The 14,863-nt window shown below is 48.8% G+C and overlaps 2 protein-coding genes across 3 annotated transcripts in view; one reads left to right on the top strand and one right to left on the bottom strand.

Moving 5' to 3' along the window:
- The window catches only part of LOC139555206 (forkhead box protein J3-like), a 139,355-nt gene that overhangs the window by 29,622 nt on the left and 94,870 nt on the right, over window positions 1-14,863 (bottom strand). For both annotated transcript variants that reach the window (XM_071368823.1, XM_071368815.1), the window contains exon 3: window positions 11,032-11,106. In XM_071368823.1, the coding sequence (XP_071224924.1) occupies window positions 11,032-11,106 (75 nt within the window). The remainder of the gene's footprint in view (window positions 1-11,031; window positions 11,107-14,863) is intronic.
- Window positions 684-9,841, top strand: LOC139551769 (octapeptide-repeat protein T2-like; the record flags this gene model as incomplete). Its single annotated transcript, XM_071363103.1, has 3 exons — window positions 684-751; window positions 5,138-5,486; window positions 9,761-9,841. Coding segments are annotated over exons 1-3 (498 nt in total), but the record flags the coding sequence as incomplete, so codon positions are not given.

The following is a 14,863-nucleotide window of genomic DNA, read 5'->3' on the forward strand; positions in this document are numbered from 1 at the left end:
TGTTGTATTGTTAAGAAAATTTACAACGGACCTTGCATCTGAACACACTCATGACTCCATTCTACGCGCACCAAAATTACTAATCTGTCTCTCTGAATTGCCTACTGAAAGCCAAAACAATAAGATCGTATTTTAGAATTTAACTAGTCATGTTGGCAATAGATCAAGCTTTAAAATGATGCCCACATGACCCAGATTGCGATTTATAATGGACTGTTTTTGGATTGTGTAAACAACAACAGTAATTGTGTAAAGGAGGGGATACAGGGCTGTGTTCCAAGAAAAGTGTGCTTGTGTAGTTCCTCCACGGCACAGCTAGGAGGGCTTAAAAAAAACACCTTCTAGTTGAAAACTCAGTCATGAAAGTGCATTAAAATGACTTAGGAACTCAGCACACTTGGTGAGGTTTGTGACATCTTGGAAACACCAGTATGTCTTCTTACTCAAACCCTTGTCATTTTTATGTCTTATGTTGTTCCTACCCCAAATTCCCCAAGAATATTCTTATGTTACTGAATGTATCCATTTTAGTTATTAACAAATGTGGTGAAAAGTGCAGTAAATGGAAAATGACAAAATCAACAGTGTAATAGAGGTCGACCGATTAATCGGAATGGCCGATTAATTAGGGCCGATTTCAAGTTTTCATAACAATCGGTAATCGGCATTTTTGGACACCGATCATGGCCGATTACATTGCACTCCACGAGGAGGCTGACTACCTGTTATGCGAGTGCAGCAAGGAGCCAATGTAAGGTGCTAACTAGCATTGAACGTATCTTATAAAAAACAATCAATCTTAACATAATCACTAGTTAACTACACATGGTTGATGATATTACTAGTTTAACTAGCTTGTCCTGCGTTGCATATAATCGATGCGGTGCCTGTTAATTTATCATTGAATCACAGCCTACGTCGCCAAATGGGTGATTTAACAAGCGCATTCACGAAAAAAGCACTGTCGTCGTACCAATGTGTACGTAACCATAAACATCAACGCCTTTCTTAAAATCAATACACAAGTATATATATATATATATATATATATATATATATATATATATATATATATATATATATATACACAGTGGGGAGAACAAGTATTTGATACACTGCCGATTTTGCAGGTTTTCCTACTTACAAAGCATGTAGAGGTCTGTAATTATTATCATAGGTACACTTCAACTATGAGAGACGGAATCTAAAACAAAAATCCAGAAAATCACATTGTATGATTTTTAAGTAATTAATTTGCATTTTATTGCATGACATAAGTATTTGATACATCAGAAAAGCAGAACTTAATATTTGGTACAGAAACCTTTGTTTGCAATTACAGAGATCATACGTTTCCTGTAGTTCTTGACCAGGTTTGCACACACTGCAGCAGGGATTTTGGCCCACTCCTCCCTACAGATCTTCTCCAGATCCTTCAGGTTTCGGGGCTGTCGCTGGGCAATACGGACTTTCAGCTCCCTCCAAAGATTTTCTATTGGGTTCAGGTCTGGAGACTGGCTAGGCCACTCCAGGACCTTGAGATGCTTCTTACGGAGCCACTCCTTAGTTGCCATGGCTGTGTGCTTCGTGTCGTTGTCATGCTGGAAGACCCAGCCACGACCCATCTTCAATGCTCTTACTGAGGGAAGGAGGTTGTTGGCCAAGATCTCGCGATACATGGCCCCATCCATCCTCCCCTCAATACGGTGCAGTCGTCCTGTCCCCTTTGCAGAAAAGCATCCCCAAAGAATGATGTTTCCACCTCCATGCTTCACGGTTGGGATGGTGTTCTTGGGGTTGTACTCATACTTCTTCTTCCTCCAAACACGGCGAGTGGAGTTAGACCAAAAAGCTCTATTTTTGTCTCATCAGACCACATGACCTTCTCCCATTCCTCCTCTGGATCATCCAGATGGTCATTGGCAAACTTCAGACAGGCCTGGACATGCACTGGCTTAAGCAGGGGGACCTTGCGTGCGCTGCAGGATTTTAATCCATGACGGCGTAGTGTGTTACTAATGGTTTTCTTTGAGACTGTGGTCCCAGCTCTCTTCAGGTCATTGACCAGGTCCTGCCGTGTAGTTCTGGGCTGATCCCTCACCTTCCTCATGATCATTGATGCCCCACGAGGTGAAATCTTGCATGGAGCCCCAGACCGAGGGTGATTGACCGTCATCTTGAACTTCTTCCATTTTCTAATAATTGCGCCAACAGTTGTTTCCTTCTCACCAAGCTGCTTGCCTATTGTCCTGTAGCCCATCCCAGCCTTGTGCAGGTCTACAATTTTATCCCTGATGTCCTTACACAGCTCTCTGGTCTTGGCCATTGTGGAGAGGTTGGAATCTGTTTGATTGTGTGTGGACAGGTGTCTTTTATACAGGTAACGAGTTCAAACAGGTGCAGTTAATACAGGTAATGAGTGGAGAACAGGAGGGCTTCTTAAAGAAAAACTAACAGGTCTGTGAGAGCCGGAATTCTTACTGGTTGGTAGGTGATCAAATACTTATGTCATGCAATAAAATGCAAATTAATTATTTAAAAATCATACAATATGATTTTCTGGATTTTTGTTTTAGATTCCGTCTCTCACAGTTGAAGTGTACCTATGATAAAAATTACAGACCTCTACATGCTTTGTAAGTAGGAAAACCTGCAAAATCGGCAGTGTATCAAATACTTGTTCTCCCCACTGTATATATATATATATATATATATATATATATATATATATATATATATATCAATACACAAGTATAAACCTGCATATTTAGTTAATATTGCCTGCTAACATGAATTTCTTTTAACTAGGGAAATTGTGTCACTTATCTTGCGTTCTGTGCAACAGAGTCCGGGTACATGCAGCAGTTTGGACCGCCTGGCTCGTTGCGAACTGTGTGAAGACTATTTCTTCCTAACAAAGACAGCCAACTTCGCCAAACGGGATGATTTAACAAAATCGCATTTGTGAATAAAGCACAATCGTTGCACGAATGTACCTAACCATAAACATCAAAGCCTTTCTTAAAATCAATACACAGTAGTGTTTATTTTTAAACCTGCATATTTAGTTGAAAGAAAATCATGTTAGCAGGCAATATTAAACTAGGGAAATTGTGTCACTTCTCTTGCGTTCATTGCACCCAGAGTCTGGCTATATGCAACAGTTTGGGCTGCCTGGCTCGTTGCGAACTAATTTGCCAGAATTTTACGCAATTATGACATAACATTGAAGGTTGTGCAATGGAACAGCAATATTTAGACTTATGGATGCCACCCGTTAGATAAAATATGGAATGGTTCCGTATTTCGCTGAAATAATAAACGTTTTGTTTTCGAAATGATCGTTTATGGATTTTACCATATTAATGACCTAAGGCTCGTATTTCTGTGTGTTATTATATTATAATTAAGTCTATGATTTGATAGAGCAGTCTGACTGAGCGGTGGTAGGCAGCAGTAGGCTTGTAAGCATTCATTCAAACAACACTTGATTGCATTTGCCAGCAGCTCTTCACAATGCTTGAGGCACAGGGCTGTTTATGACTTCAAGCCTTCAACTTCCGAGATTAGAATATTGAAGACTCAGGTTAAAAGGAACCACCAGCTTTCATATGTTCTCATGTTCTGAGCAAGGAACTTAAACGTTAGCTTTTTTACATGGCACATATTGCACTTTTACTTTCTTCTCCAACACTGTGTTTTTGCATTATTTAAACCAAATTGAACATGTTTCATTATTTATTTGAGACTAAATAGATTTTCTTGATGTATTATATTCAGTTAAAATAAGTGTTCATTGTTCATTCAGTATTGTTGTAATTGTCATTATTACAAATATATATATATATATATATATATATATATATATATATATATATATATAAAAATCGGCGATTAATTGGTATCGGTATTGAAAAATCATAATCGGTCGACCTCTACAGTGTAATGTTTGGATTCACTAGTGTCAGGTGAATTGTTGTCCTCACCTTTAGTCTAATAAGTTCCCCATTATGCCCAAACTGTTCCCTTTTAAATGCTACCATGGTTGTGTGTATGCTTTCCATATTTCTTATGTAAGAAACATTAATTTAGCCCTATCCATACAGGCCAATTCCCAAGAGTGTAAGACGAAATGCACTCATTAAAAATAACCTCCGTAATCTCTCTTGCTAGCCATCTCTTGTATTTTATTCAAGTGGGTAAAGTATATATATTTTTAATTTAACCTTTAACTAGGCAAGTCAGTTAAGAAACAATTCTTATTTACAAGTAGTGACGTAGTTCCTCTAAGCCAAACACGTCCATCATTGAAAACAGACCCTAGTCACTGAGTTGAAACTAACCAGTTAACATCATGTAAATGAATATGTAGGTCTATCTGCAGTGGGAGTTGTATCGGCACTACACTGTACCCCCTTACCTCCATGGTAAAGGAGTATGCCATGCCTGCCATCATCTCTCTCTCTCCATCTCAGAGAAAGACATGGCTCTCGCCTATCTCATACAAACAGCAGTGCTCATATTCCTGCCACATTACAATATTGATGTAACATATCAAGAGAGGCTAGCGCTTCTTTGAAGTTATCTTCGGGGGGAGAGAAATTCCAAATGAAACATTAAGGAAGCGAGCATGTTGGCCATGCATTTGGAATGGGATCCATACAGCAATAGATGGTTTGTATTTAGTGGAGCAGCTCCCAGGAGAGTCAACATCAGAGGATTACAGCAAAACATGAAATTAAGCATTCAGTCCCCATCCTCTACAGTTCATAGCTCGGTGTAGCACTTCAAGCCTGTGTGAGTGTGTGAGTGTGGAGAGAGAGAGAGCGGGAGAGAGAGCGGGAGAGAGAGAGAGCAGAGACAGCAGAGAGAGCGAGACAGCAGAGAGAGCGAGACAGCGAGACAGCAGAGACAGCGAGACAGCAGAGAGAGCGAGACAGCAGAGAGAGCGAGACAGCAGAGAGAGCGAGACAGCAGAGAGAGCGAGACAGGAGAGAGAGCGGACAGAGGAGAGAGCGGACAGAGGAGAGAGAGTACAGAGGGGAGAGCGACAGAGAGGAGAGAGAGCGAGAGAGAGCAGAGCGAGAGAGAGCAGAGCGAGAGAGAGCGAGAGATAGAGGAGAGAGAGAGCGAGAGAGCAGAGCGAGAGAGAGCAGAGCGAGCGAGAGAGAGCAGAGCGAGCGAGAGAGAGCAGAGAGAGAGAGAGAGAGCGAGAGATAGAGGAGAGAGCGGACAGAGCGAGAGATAGGAGAGAGAGAGAGCGAGAGAGCAGAGAGAGAGAGCGAGAGAGCAGAGAGGAGAGAGAGCAGAGAGCGGAGAGAGAGAGAGAGAGAGAGGGGGCGGAGAGAGATGGCGGAGAGAGGGCGGAGAGAGAGGGAGGGGCGATAGCAGAGAGGGGCGATAGCAGAGAGAGGAGAGAGAGCAGAGAGAGGAGAGAGCAGAGAGAGGAGAGAGCAGAGAGAGGAGAGAGAGGAGAGAGAGGAGAGGAGAGAGCAGAGTGAGAGAGCAGCGAGAGTAGAGAGAAGAGAGAGCAGGCGGAGAGAGGGGGAGGGGCGATAGCAGAGAGGGGCGAGAGCAGAGAGAGAGCAGAGAGGAGAGAGAGCAGAGAGAAGAGAGCAGAGAGCGAGAGCGGAGAGAGAGTAGAGAGAAAAGAGGAGAGAGAGCGAGAGGGGGGAGAGAGTGAGAGGGCGGAGAGGGTAGAGCAGAGAGAGCATAGAGCGGCGAGAGCAGAGAGAGAGCATAGAGAGAGCAGAGAGAGGAGCGAGAGCGGGGAGAGAGAGACCAGAGAGCGGAGAGAGAGAGCAGAGAGAGCAGAGAGAGAGAGAGCAGAGAGAGCAGAGAGAGCAGAGAGAGAGCAGAGAGAGAGCAGAGAGAGCGAGAGAGCGGAGAGAGCGGACAGCGGAGAGAGAGCGAGAGAGCGGGGAGAGAGCGGAGAGGGGCGAGAGAGCGGAGAGGGGCGAGAGAGCGGAGAGGGGCGAGAGAGCGGAGAGGGGCGAGAGAGCGGAAAGGGGCGAGAGAGCGGAGAGGGGCGAGAGAGCGGAGAGGGGCGAGAGAGCGGAGAGAGAGCGGAGAGGGGCGAGAGAGCGGAGAGGGGCGAGAGAGCGGAGAGGGGCGAGAGAGCGGAGAGGGGCGAGAGAGAGAGCGGAGAGGGGCGAGAGAGCGGAGAGGGGCGAGAGAGCGGAGAGGGGCGAGAGAGCGGAGAGAGCGAGAGAGGGGCGATAGCAGAGAGCAGATAGAGAGAGAGAGAGAGAGAGAGGTGAGAGTAGAGAGCAGAGAAAGAGCAGAGAGAGGCGAGAGCAGAGAGAGAGGCGAGAGCAGAGAGAGAGGCGAGAGCAGACCAGAGAGAGAGAGCAGAGAGTGAGAGAGAGAGCGGACAGATAGCAGAGAGAGAGAGGAGCGAGAGTAGAGAGAAGAGAGAGCAGGCGGAGAGAGGGGGAGGGGCGATAGCAGAGAGGGGCGAGAGAGGAGAGAGCAGAGAGCAGAGAGCGAGAGCGGAGAGAGAGTAGAGAGAAAAGAGGAGAGAGAGCGAGAGGGGGGAGAGAGTGAGAGGGCGGAGAGGGAAGAGCAGAGAGAGCATAGAGAGCAGAGAGAGCATAGAGAGAGCAGAGAGAGCGGAGGAAGAGAGGAGAGTAGAGAGAGGAGCGAGAGCAGAGAGAGGGGAGAGAGAGGAGAGAGAGGGTAGAGAGAGGGGAGAGAGAGGGGAGAGAGAGGGGAGAGAGAGAGCGAGAGAGCGGAGAGAGAGAGCAGAGAGAGAGAGCAGAGAGCGGAGAAAGAGAGCGAGAGAGCGGAGAGAGAGAGCGGAGAGGGGCGAGAGAGCGGAGAGGGGCGAGAGAGCGGAGAGGGGCGAGAGAGCGGAGAGGGGCGAGAGAGCGGAGAGGGGCGAGAGCGGAGAGGGGCGAGAGAGCGGAGAGGGGCGAGAGAGCGGAGAGAGAGGGGCGAGAGAGCGGAGAGAGAGCGGAGAGGGGCGAGAGAGCGGAGAGAGAGGGGCGAGAGAGCGGAGAGAGAGGGGCGAGAGAGCGGAGAGAGAGGGGCGAGAGAGCGGAGAGGGGCGAGAGAGCGGAGAGGGGCGAGAGAGCGGAGAGGGGCGAGAGAGCGGAGATCGAGCGGAGATCGAGCGGAGAGAGCGGCGATAGCAGAGAGCGGCGAGAGCAGAGAGAGAGAGAGAGAGGTGAGAGTAGAGAGCAGAGAAAGAGCAGAGAGAGGCGAGAGCAGAGAGAGAGGCGAGAGCTGAGAGAGAGGCGAGAGCTGAGAGACAGGCGAGAGAGGCGAGAGCAGACCAGAGAGAGAGAGAGCAGAGAGTGAGAGAGAGAGCGGACAGATAGCAGAGAGAGAGGAGAGAGTGAGAGAGAGAGCGGACAGATAGCAGAGAGAGAGAGAGAGCGAGCGGAGAGAGCGAGAGAGGGCTGAGAGCAGAGAGAGGTGAGAGCAGAGCAAGCAGAGAGAGAGGGCGGAGAGAGAGGGCGGAGAGAGAGGGCGGAGAGAGAGCGCGGAGAGAGAGCGCGGAGAGAGAGCGCGGAGAGAGAGCGCGGAGAGAGAGCGCGGAGAGAGAGGGCGGAGAGAAGGCGGAGAGAGCAGAGAGAGAGCGGCGAGAGCAGAGAGAGAGCGGCGAGAGCAGAGAGAGCGGCGAGAGCAGAGAGAGAGCGGAGAGAGCAGAGAGAGAGAAAGCAGAGAGGAGAGAGGAGAGAGAGCAGAGAGAGCGGCGAGAGCAGAGAAAGCAGAGAGGAGAGAGAGCAGAGGAGAGAGAGAGGCAATAGCAGAGAGCGGCGAGAGCAGAGAGAGAGAGAGAGATAGAGTAGAGAAAGAGCAGAGAGAGGAGAGAGAGAGCGGCGAGAGCAGAGAGAGAGAAAGCAGAGAGAGAGCGGCGAGAGCAGAAAAAGCAGAGGAGAGAGAGCAGAGAGGCGAGAGCAGAGAGAGAGGCGAGAGCAGAGAGAGAGGCGAGAGCAGAGAGAGAGGCGAGAGCAGAGAGAGAGGCGAGAGCAGAGCAGAGAGAGAGAGGAGAGAGAGCGGACAGATAGCAGAGAGAGAGAGGAGAGAGAGTGAGAGAGCGAGCGAGGGCCGAGAGCAGAGAGGTGAGAGAAAGAGCGGAGAGAGAGAGCGGAGAGAGAGAGCGGAGAGAGAGAGCGGAGAGAGAGAGCGGAGAGAGAGAGCGGAGAGAGAGAGCGGAGGGGCGAGAGCAGAGAGAGCAGAGAGGGGCGAGAGCAGAGGAGAGAGCGGAGAGAGAGTAGAGAGGGGCGAGAGAGCGGAGGGGCGAGAGAGCGGAGAGGGGCGAGAGAGCGGAGAGGGGCGAGAGAGCGGAGAGGGGCGAGAGAGCGGAGAGGGGCGAGAGAGCGGAGAGGGGCGAGAGAGCGGAGAGGGGCGAGAGAGCGGAGAGGGGCGAGAGAGCGGAGAGGGGCGAGAGAGCGGAGAGGGGCGAGAGAGCAGAGAGAGAGGGCGAGAGCGAGCAGAGAGAGAGGCGAGAGAGCAGAGAGAGAGGCGAGAGAGCAGAGAGAGAGGTGAGAGGCGAGAGAGCAGAGAGAGAGGCGAGAGAGCAGAGAGAGAGGCGAGAGAGCAGAGAGAGAGGCGAGAGCAGAGAGAGAGGCGAGAGCAGAGAGAGAGGCGAGAGAGCAGAGAGAGAGGCGAGAGAGCAGAGAGTGAGAGAGCGGACAGATAGCAGAGAGTGAGAGAGCGGACAGATAGCAGAGAGAGAGAGGCGAGAGAGCAGAGAGTGAGAGAGCGGACAGATAGCGGAGAGAGCGAGCGGGAGAGGGCCGAGAGCAGAGAGAGGTGAGAGCAGAGAGAGGTGAGAGCGGAGAGAGAGAGAGAGAGGGGGCGGAGAGAGAGGGCGGAGAGAGAGGGCGGAGAGAGAGGGCGGAGAGAGAGGGCGGAGAGAGAGAGAGAGAGGGGCGATAGCAGAGAGCGGCGAGAGCAGAGAGAGGAGAGAGAAGAGAGGAGAGAGCGGAGAGAGAGCGAGCGAGCGGAGAGAGCGAGAGAGGGGCGATAGCAGAGAGCGAGAGAGCGAGAGCGAGAGAGCAGAGAGTAGAGAGAGAGAGAGAGGTGAGAGAGCGAGAGAGGGGAGAGAGCGAGAGAGGGGAGAGAGCGAGAGAGGGGAGAGAGCGAGAGAGGGGAGAGAGCGAGAGAGGGGAGAGAGCGAGAGAGAGAGAGAGAGGAGAGAGAGCGAGAGAGAGCGAGAGAGGGGAGAGAGCGAGAGAGGGGAGAGAGCGAGACAGGGGAGAGAGCGAGACAGGGGAGAGAGCGAGACAGGGGAGAGAGCGAGACAGGGGAGAGAGCGAGACAGGGGAGAGAGCGAGACAGGGGAGAGAGCGAGACAGGGGAGAGAGCAGAGAGAGAGCGGCGAGAGCAGAGAGAGAGCGGCGAGAGCAGAGAGAGAGCGGCGAGAGCAGAGAGAGAGCGGCGAGAGCAGAGAGAGAGCGGCGAGAGCAGAGAGAGAGCGGCGAGAGCAGAGAGAGCGGCGAGAGCAAAGAGAGAGCGGCGAGAGCAGAGAGAGAGCAGAGAGAGCAGAGAGAGAGCGGCGAGAGCAGAGAGAGAGCGGCGAGAGCAGAGAGAGAGCGGCGAGAGCAGAGAGAGAGCGGCGAGAGCAGAGATGGAGAGCGGCGAGAGCAGAGAGAGGAGAGAGAGCAGAGAGGGGCGAGAGGGGCGAGAGCGGAGAGAGCAGAGGAGAAAGCAGAGAGCGAGGAGAGAGCGGAGGAGAGAGCGGAGGAGAGAGCGGAGGAGAGAGCGGAGGAGAGAGCGGAGGAGAGAGCGGAGAGAGAGAGGAGAGAGCGGAGAGAGAGCGGAGAGAGAGGAGAGGAGAGAGCAGAGAGAGAGAGAGAGCGGAGAGAGAGAGCAGAGAGAGAGAAGAGAGAGAGAAGAGAGCGGAGAGAGAGAGAGGAGAGAGCGGAGAGAGAGAGAGGAGAGAGCGGAGAGAGAGAGAGAGAGAGAGAGGAGAGAGAGAGAGGAGAGAGAGAGAGGAGAGAGAGAGAGGAGAGCGGAGAGAGAGCAGAGAGAGAGCAGAGAGAGAGCAGAGAGAGCAGAGAGAGCAGAGAGAGAGCAGAGAGAGCAGAGAGAGAGCGGAGAGAGAGGAGAGAGGAGAGAGCGGAGAGAGAGGAGAGAGCGAGAGAGGAGAGAGCGGAGAGAGAGGAGAGAGCGAGAGAGGAGAGAGCGAGAGAGAGGAGAGAGAGAGAGAGAGAGGAGAGAGCGAGAGGAGAGAGCGAGAGAGCGAGCGAGAGTAGAGAGAGAGCAGAGAGTAGAGAGAGAGCAGAGAGTAGAGAGAGAGCAGAGAGTAGAGAGAGAGCAGAGAGTAGAGAGAGAGCAGAGAGTAGAGAGAGAGCAGAGAGTAGAGAGAGGAGAGAGAGCAGAGAGAGGAGAGAGCAGAGAGAGCGAGCGAGAGTAGAGAGAGAGCAGAGAGTGAGCAGAGAGTAGAGAGAGCAGAGAGTAGAGAGAGAGCAGAGAGAGGAGAGAGGAGAGAGGAGAGAGGAGAGAGCATGCGAGAGTAGAGAGAGAGCAGAGAGTAGAGAGAGAGCAGAGAGAGAGCAGAGAGTAGAGAGAGAGGAGAGAGAGCAGAGAGAGCAGAGAGAGGAGAGAGAGAGAGTAGAGTAGGAGGAGAGAGAGTAGAGAGAGAAGAGAAAGTAGAGAGTGAAAGGCTTAAAAGGCAGCTAAAATTTTAAACAATGTTATTGGGGGGTTTCTTGGCTAGGAAAATATCGGATATCGGTATCGGCCAAGAATGTCATATCGATGCATCACTACTTTTTACCACATCTTCAACTTAGTCTGACTTGCCGGTCTTAAAAATAACTCATTTACATTTGCCATGCAATTTTGGGTGGGTGAACTGTTCATAATAGATTAAGAGCATGCCATGCATTTCTAAACTGGCAGCACTGGCAGACGTTCAAAACTAACATATTTCTAGTGCAGATTGCAAGAGTATATATATTTATGTATATGTGTGTGTGTCTAGACTGCTACATCAACCTGTGGACAGCAGCTGTTTATTCCCACTCCATTTACTGTCATCTCTGTATGTTGGGTTTGAACTGACAGTCCTCTTACCTTTCCTGGGTCGTCTTTGGAGCGAGGCACTTTGAGAAAACACTTGTTCAATGACAGATTGTGCCGTATTGAGTTCTGTGGGGGGGAGAGAGAGAGAATATCAGGGTGAGAGATTAGGAATTAAAAAAAACAGGAAGAGGTCTCGTGTCTTTGAGAAGAGAGCATATCATAGCCACAGAGGCCGTGCCATTGTGACAAAGTGAAAAGTGAATCTTGGTAGCATGCTACACGATCATCCCGTGTCAAGTCATTTCCTGCTGTCAAGATCAACTTTTAATTACACCCTGAGGAATGAATCTGCTAAATCCATGACTCGACACACTCAGTCACTTGATCTTTGTCTTGAACCTGGCCAAAGCCACTAGGAAGACAGGGTCTAATCTACCTGGTAACAACACTCTGGAGACCACAGCAACCTGGCTTCTTCTACTTCTCAAATTACATGGGCACCAAAAATCAAAGCTCAACTTGAATTAAGTGACACACGCATCCCAAATGAATCCCTCTCTGGGATGATGCCTGATATGAGTTATTGCTACACAAGGCTCCTTGGAGGGAAGAAAATACATTATGGAGATCATTCTGAAAGTTAACTCATTATGGTGTTGGCTAGTCCTCACCGTCAGAGAGAGGCTGATTTATCTGGCTGATCAGGGGCTTGAAGCAACATTGATGATGGCTGTAGAGGAGTGATGCTCCTGGATTAATAACAGCCAGGATAGAGCCAGCCAGGATAGAGCCAGCCAGGATAGAGCCAGCCAGGCAGCAGGGCCCTGGAATCAGCAGGAGCTGGGCCAGCCATGGGCTTAGCGGACTCACTGAATGCACGCGTCTCCACTCCATTTTATGGAGTAGTATTGATAGATAGCTGCACTAAAAAGCTTACTAATCCTCAGATGAGTTGGACATAGGTTGAGCAGATGTGAGATGAGTACACAGCATGGAGCTAGTTGTAATATCAGTAAAGAGAAAGTAGTTTTGCACCTCAGTAGGCTCAGAATACTAAAATATATCTCAAAACAAACACCACACACTTGTCAAATAATGAAGAGGCATATCAATCCCCAATATCTGGGGCACCATCCCATAGCAACCAGCCCAACCTCTTCAGGGTAGTTGCACCAGATGCATCCGCTTTTCAGGGGAAATGGATAAAGCTTGTGACGCGACTTCTGCTTTTGGACGTTAACAAGACAACAGTCCATCTTAACTCCTCCTCCACATTTACTGGATTGGTTCAACAGCGCAGAAGAGAAACTCCCAACTGTTTTTTCCTCGTCAGGACAAGAAATAAAGAATAAAAGGCCGCTCAGGTGTTTATTTTACACCTGCTATGTCAGGTTTGATCCCGTGTCAGTGGTGGGATGGAGAGATGTGGTCTGGTTAGGGGCTGCCTGCCTCCTCTCTGCCAGGAGTCTGTTGAAGCAGTTGTTCACACCTAGGCCTAGCAGGGTTCCCTCACACAGACAGCACTAATCAGCAGTACAGTATCGATCCATCAGCCTGCCCCTTCTGTCCTCTAGTCTAGCCTTAGTCTATACTGCCTCCTGCATTAAGGGACATGACCATGAGTCAGTAAGGACACTAAAGAGTAGACATACAGTAGGCTGAGTATTCATAACCTACATACAGGTCCAGGATGGTAACGAAGGGGTGTGATGCACACTATTAGTTCGGAAAACGACGGCCCCTAGGAAGAAGAAGAGAGGGAGACCGAGAGGAAGAGAGGGAGTGTAATGCAGACCTTAATGTCTTACAACTGAAGCACTTAAAAGACATCCTCTGGGACTTTGGCGACTTAAGTATTTTTTTTACCTCCCGCTTTGGGCTCGATGTGCCATTGTGTAGTTCATACATGCCTAATCTATGAGCAAAATTACTGTCTTCCCTCAATTATCCACTAAATATTAATTCATGCTACACAGAGGGTAGTACGTATGGCCCAGTACATCACTGGTGCTCAGCTTCCTGCCATCCAGGACCTACATACCAGGCGGTGTCAGATGAAGGCCCTAAAAAAGACTCCAACCACCCTAGTCATAGACTCTCTCTGCTACTGCACGGCAAGAGGTACTGGAGCGCCAAGTCTAGGTCCAAAAGGCTTCTTAACAGCTTCTACCCCCAAGCCATAAGACTGCCGAACAGCTAATCAAATGGCTACCCAGACTATTTGCGTGACTCCCCCGCGCTGCGGCTTCTCGCTGTTTATTATCTATGCAAAGTCACTTTCCCCCTACCTACATGTACATATTACCTCAACTAACCTGTATCCCCGCACATTGACTCGGTACCCTCTGTATATAGCCTCATTATTGTTACTATTTTTTACTTTATTTAGTAAATATTTTCTTAACTCGTATTTTTCTTAAAACTGCCTTGTTGGTTAAGGGCTTGTAAGTAAGCATTTCACGGTAAGGTCTTCACCGGTTGTATTCGGCGCATGTGATAAATTATATTTTATTTGAAATCCCTTGTTTGAAAACTGTTTTCTGGAAGCCGTACGGGGCCATTTCCCCTAAATTGTCCCTCACGTGGGTTACAGCCCCCAGCAATTAGTTTAAGCCAATAAAAAAATATATATATTTCACCATTATTTAACCAAGTAGGCCAGTTGCGAACAAGTTGTCATTTAACTCTGCGACCTGGCCAAGATAAAGCAAAGCAATGAGCTTCAGCCCCTCGCCATCTGAGTGACAGCTAGCAAGATGCACACCCAGCAGAGTGAGAGAGAACAAGAAACGTGGTTCAATGTTCACAAATCTACACATGTGATGTAGTATGTCATTTTCAGAGAACACTTTTGGCTCGTGAGCGCTACTTTCACAACTACTGACTAAAAGGTATACAAAAGTACTGGAGAATCTCTAAGACCCAAGTAAAACCACCCACCTTCCAGACACAGCCGTCAAGGAGCAGGAGTGGTGAGGAAAGGGGGATACCTAGTCAGTTGTGCAACAATGCATTCAATGCCAACCCCTCTGAGGAGCGGAGTGTGTGCGTCATGCATTTGATGTCAGAGGGAAGTGGTGCCTGTACACAGCGCATTCGGAAAGTATTCAGACACCTTGACTTTTACCACATTTTGATATGTTCATCTTATTCTAAAATGTAAGAATCTATTTTTTCCCCTCAGTCTACACACACTACCCCATAATGACAAAGCAAAAAAAGGTTTAGAAAAGTTTGAAAAATGTATTCAAAATAAATAACTGAAATATAAAATTTACATACAGTTGAAGTTGGAAGTTTATACACTTATGTTGGAGTCATTAAAACTCGTTATTCAACCACTCCACAAATGTCTTGTTAACAAACTATAGTTTTGGCAAGTTGGTTAGGACATCAACTTTGAGCATGACACGTAATTTTTCCAACAATTGTTTACAGACAAATTATTTCACAGTATCACAACCCCAGTGGGTTAGAAGTTTACATACACTAAATTGACAGTGCCTTTAAACAGCTTGGAAAATTCCAGAAAATTATGTCATGCTTTAGAAGCTTCTGACAGGCTAATTGACATAATTTGAGTCAATTGGAGGTGTACCTGTGGATGTATTTCAAGGCCTGCCTTCAAACTCAGCGCCTCTTTGCTTGACATCATAGGGATTTTTTATTTTATTTTTTATCAGCCAAGACCTCAGGGGGAAAAAGTCTGGTTCAGCCTTGGGAGCAATTTCCAAACGCCTGAAGGTACCACGTTCATCTGTACAAACAATAGTACGCAAGTATAAACACCATGGGACCACGCAGCCGTCATACCGCTCAGGAAGGAGACGCGTTCTGTCTCCTAGAGATGAATGTACTTTGGTGCGAAAAGTGCAAATCAATC

Source organism: Salvelinus alpinus, chromosome 2 (genome assembly GCF_045679555.1).
Source record: "Salvelinus alpinus chromosome 2, SLU_Salpinus.1, whole genome shotgun sequence".
In the NCBI taxonomy this organism is placed as follows: domain Eukaryota; kingdom Metazoa; phylum Chordata; class Actinopteri; order Salmoniformes; family Salmonidae; genus Salvelinus; species Salvelinus alpinus.